Source organism: Etheostoma spectabile, chromosome 5 (genome assembly GCF_008692095.1).
Source record: "Etheostoma spectabile isolate EspeVRDwgs_2016 chromosome 5, UIUC_Espe_1.0, whole genome shotgun sequence".
Classification (NCBI taxonomy): domain Eukaryota; kingdom Metazoa; phylum Chordata; class Actinopteri; order Perciformes; family Percidae; genus Etheostoma; species Etheostoma spectabile.
Window position 1 is genome coordinate 22443627 of NC_045737.1, and position 4871 is coordinate 22448497.

The 4871-nt window shown below is 39.6% G+C and overlaps 1 protein-coding gene and 1 long non-coding RNA gene across 4 annotated transcripts in view; one reads left to right on the top strand and one right to left on the bottom strand.

The window, feature by feature from the left end:
- piwil2 (piwi-like RNA-mediated gene silencing 2) overlaps window positions 1–4871 on the top strand; it is a 31181-nt gene that overhangs the window by 22470 nt on the left and 3840 nt on the right. For all 3 annotated transcript variants that reach the window (XM_032515435.1, XM_032515436.1, XM_032515437.1), the window contains exons 15-21: window positions 1328–1468; window positions 2021–2134; window positions 2372–2560; window positions 3733–3834; window positions 3957–4073; window positions 4275–4363; window positions 4728–4833. In XM_032515435.1, coding sequence (XP_032371326.1) covers window positions 1328–1468; window positions 2021–2134; window positions 2372–2560; window positions 3733–3834; window positions 3957–4073; window positions 4275–4363; window positions 4728–4833 — 858 coding nt within the window. The remainder of the gene's footprint in view (window positions 1–1327; window positions 1469–2020; window positions 2135–2371; window positions 2561–3732; window positions 3835–3956; window positions 4074–4274; window positions 4364–4727; window positions 4834–4871) is intronic.
- The window catches only part of LOC116689102 (uncharacterized), a 14757-nt gene continuing 12838 nt past the window's right edge, over window positions 2953–4871 (bottom strand). The window contains exon 3 of the long non-coding RNA XR_004331922.1: window positions 2953–2963. This is a non-coding gene — a long non-coding RNA (uncharacterized LOC116689102). The remainder of the gene's footprint in view (window positions 2964–4871) is intronic.

Here is a 4871-nt window from a genome sequence, read left to right on the forward strand (position 1 = left end):
TGCATTTGCCTCATCTGCAAATCTAACATTGCTATTCCGAAGAAGGGAAATGTGGAGCGGCATTTTCGGACTGTTCATAAAACTTACGACTCTGACTTCCCTACGAAAAGTGAACTGAAAAAGAGAAAGGTGAAAGAACTAAAATTCCAGTTGTCTGGACAGCAGGCCTTTTTCTCACAGTTCACCAAGAAAGCAAAGACCACCACCAAAGCATCGTTCCGGTTGAGTCACAACATCGTTAAACAAAAGAATTCCTTCCAAGACGGAGAGATGATTTAAAAGACATTTGTTGAAGCGGCTGATTCGTTGTTTCAAGAATTTAAAAACAAACCTGACATAGTATCTTAAATCAAATCTCTCCAGCTGTCAAGAAGTACAGTTACACGGTTCTGTGAAGCAATGGCTGAGGATGTGACCGAAAAACTTAAGAGGAATATCGCAGACTGCAAGTGTTTCTCACTGCAATTAGGAGACTACAGAGGGAGAGGACATTTTTCAATCTTTCAAAAACTTTATCGAGAAAACTCAGCTTCCAGTGTGCAAATTGGTGTCCATCACCACGGACAGTGCGCCCGCGATGGTTGGCCGCTCAAATGGATTTGCCAAGTGCAGGGAGGAGGATGCCTTCCCTGACTTCCTCAATTACCTCTGCATAATACACCAACAAGCGTTATGCACAAAACTTTTCCATATTGTTACAGCCCTAAAATATACCATTCCACCAAAACACGTCCAGTTTGTCCAAGACGAAAGGCAGGAGCCCCGCCAGTTTGCTCTGCAGCTGTGCGTGCAGCACTTTTGATAGTTGAGTCAGGCGAGATAACATTAGCTTGCTGAAGCCGCCTACACATGGTCTGCATTAAAACCGTGATATTTTTTTTATTGAATAATTTCACACATTATGTCAAAATAGGAATAACACAAAGTGTGTAGGATATTGACACATCCTTGCTCAGAGTGTAGCTTGCAGAAGTTGCAGATTAACATAAATTTAAAATGTCTCCGATCAATTTAGAATATCATAGTCTATATAGACAACGATTTATTCAAGGGATTGCACCTGAAGATCAGCCAAATGTCCCTCTGGAAAGTCTCCTAAACTGTAGAAAGTCAGAAATGTCATCTCCGACCACAGCAGCAGAAGGTAGACACAACCGTCCTCACTTCCCTAGGTCTAAGACATGAAATTAAATGCAAAGTGTAAATGGTTTAGAAAGTGTAGAACTATGTCATCTGAGGAGCTGCAGGTTATGAAATATTTGTAAAGAGATCATTTGTAATAAAAACTCATGGTAACAGACTTGTTGAGATGTCTTATGTGTTATAGGACCTGACCATGCATATCAATGTGAGCGGTGAGCAGCACACCCACTCGATAAAACAGCTTCTGAAGAACATCAAAAGTAACCCTGAGAGTCAGAAGGAGCTCAGCCGATGGGGACTGGACGTTGACTCAGAAATCCTGATGGTGAGGCTGTGCTTCACCCATCTGTTACAATGGCAAACTGCCTTACATGCATGCAAGCAAGCACGCAACATGCAAGTAAACCTTTTTCTTTTTTTTTTCATCCAGAAGCTAAGATCTGCGGCCTTTCTCTCTTTTCTCTTGCACTTGTAGGCTTTCCAGAAGCTTTGTAATCCAGCCTGGATGTGCAGTGTCTTTTCAGAACCTTTTTGTATAATAAATTCAAAACGATAAAACAATGATTTTAGTTTTAACTTTTTTAGATTTAGTTTTTCACTGTGTTTTGCTTGTTTTTCAGAAACATTAGTTTTTGTACTGTATATTTTGTTTTACAGTAGTTTTTGTTCAGGCCAGGTATAAGTATGTAGCTTAATTTACATACAAAATACTGTTTTGACCTATGGGAACCCCAACTTGAAGGGGAAAACAAATCTGCTCTCCACTGTCTGCCACTGAGTCGGCTCAGGGTTTTCTTTTGTTCATTAATACTCTATGGCCATTCTTTTTTCCCTTTTTTGTGCTGACAGTATATTGTGTATTCGTTTCCTCTTGCAGACTAAAGGTAGAATTCTTCCTCTAGAAACCATATGTCTACAGTCATCATCCTTTACCACTGGTGCTGATGTATCCTGGTCCAGAGAGGTTGTTAGGGATGCTTCAATCAGCTCTGTGAGTGTTCCAAACAAATTGCTGTTTTTGCTTCCACATTTTACATGAATATAGTTTAGCTGTAATGCAACATAAAATGTATTAACTGCAAAGTTGATGAAGCAAGGCAGCAACATATACCCACTTAATTAACTAGTTATCTGTGTAGGCTTCATTCCTGTTGGAATTTGTCCTCAAGCATCAGTGTTAAACCACGTTGTTTTGTCTTTGCCCCACCAACTGACCCATCACTCTTAGATCCCACTGAACATCTGGTCCATCTTCTACCCTCGCCGCTGTGCAGAGCAGGCTGAAGAGCTGGTTTCTACCTTCAACAAGGTGGCTGGACCTATTGGGTTTCGACTGGAGCGACCCATTCGCGTGGAGCTGAAGGATGATCGCACTGAGACTTACGTCAAGAGCATCCACTCTCAGCTGACCAGTGAGGTGTGACTTAAATCAGTGTACCTGCAGGGTCTTAAAAGCATTGAAAAAGTCTTAAATTTGATCTCAAATTAAGGCCTTAAAAGCTTTGAACTTGGTCTACAAAGTCTTGGATTTCGTTACAAAGGCTTTATATTCTTTGCCTTACCTCGGATTAAGTTTATACCGTAACAAAATTAACTGTTAGTAATGTAGGCTAATTAAAACCTGACTGGAGCCCGTTGCTGGATGCCCTGGAGGACCGAAACACAAAGTAAACACACCTCTCTGACCGGTACCGGGGGTTTAGCGGTTAAACTGAGCGAAGTATGTGCGGAATGCCATAAATATACACTGATACATGTCGTGCAAGCAGCAGCTTTGCTTAGCTCTTATCTTTTTTGGTTCACAAACTAAATGTCTTACACTTAAACAGAAAAATGCAACCATACAACTTCTGAAATTCATTCAAAAATAACAGAAACAAAAAACTCACCAAATATCATGTCACAATGTCAGTATAGTGGTCTCATGACAGCCCATGTCAAAACCAATCACTTCTTAGACAGTTTAGTGCAAAGTTAACACATGAGGCTTAATAGTTTAAGTTTAATGATCAAGCCAACTATGACATTTATCTCTAGGTTAATTTCATAAAGAGTATAAATTATAACTGTAAATTAAAATAAACGTTTCAAAAGAAAGTAATTAAAAAGGTATTTACCACTTTAAATTAATGAAACGGTCATAAACATTTAATGAAGACTCAGTGTTCATAAAAGTGTCATGTAAGTCTTAAGCAGTCTTAAGCACCCTTTTAAATGAAGTGTTACCATAAACATCATTATCTCGAACATCACTTTTGCAAATATCTGTCCTCTACTTGTTTGGATTAATTATTGATTAGATATGGATTATATAAAGTCATTGATTTTACACTGGAATACAGGGGTTCCAGCCTTGTTGCCTTGGGCGAAATGGGCAACTATTACTGTCAAGCCCTGAATAAGTTTGCATGTTTCACCTCATTAACAACAATCTGAATTATAATACTTCTAGTCATTACTAATGAATGCTGTGATGTTTAGTACACACAAAATCTTAAACAGCTGCACAAGTTGTTTTTGTCAAATGACTGGTACCACTGAACTGAAGTCCTTTCTGTGTAACTCTCCATTTTCAATTTACCTGTACAGCCCAATATGCAGCTTGTAGTTTGCATCCTGGTCGGCAACAGAGAAGATCTCTACAGTGCCATCAAGAAGCTCTGCTGTGTCAAAAGTCCCATCCCATCCCAGGTCTGTTATGCTTATCCATGTGGTTGTGCATGGCTGGTTTATAATTTGAGGAAAAGAAATACTTCAGGAAATGTTTTTCCCCCAGTTATAAGTAAAGGTTTTTGTCACTTAATGTGTCACAGGCCATCAACGTCCGCACCATATCCCAGCCACAGAAGTTAAGAAGTGTTGCCCAAAAAATACTCCTGCAGATAAACAGCAAGTTAGGAGGAGAGCTATGGACTGTCAATGTCCCTTTGGTGAGTAACCGGCGTTAGGACAGGAAGAGAACCCAAATCTACTTTAGCTCAATGGTTTACATCTTGTGATTCAAAGGAAACCTTTATACCGTAGTACCAAGGGAATGACATTCTACAGATATTGTGGTTCATTGAAAATAAGATGTTATAACATTACTAGAGTCATTGAGAAAACACTGAACCTCTATCCCACTTTAATAGAAACACTTGATGGTGGTGGGAGTTGATGTCCACCATGACACCAGCAAGGCACATCAATCCGTCATGGGCTTTGTTGCAAGTGTGAACAGGTAAACTGGACTGAATTCATGTGGGGCACAAAGCATAATGTGAGTTTTTTTCCATCTACTACCTAGAGTACAGTTTCACAGTATCACCACAGATCTGTCACTTCTTACATCTGGTGGAAAATCTTTTAGAACATCCCCAAAATAAACACACTGTATCTGCAGATCACTGCTACAAATGTTTGAGAAAGAGAAAATTCATTTTTTGTTTTGTTTCTGTCATGCACACAAATTGCCCAGTCCACATAGGTTTAGAAGACACACAGATGTCAGTTGCAATAAATAACAATGTATTTTACTTTTTCACTTGCAACGTTCACTTGTGGTAATATCTTAATAGAAATGCATTTGCTATTTTCTTGCCCAGCTCACTGACCCGCTGGTACTCCAGAGTAACTTTCCAAACACCCACTGAGGAACTGATCAACGGCTTCAGAGTTTGTTTACTGGCTGCACTGCAGAAGTACTACGAGGTAGGGCTGCACAATTAATCGAATTTTAATCGCGATCA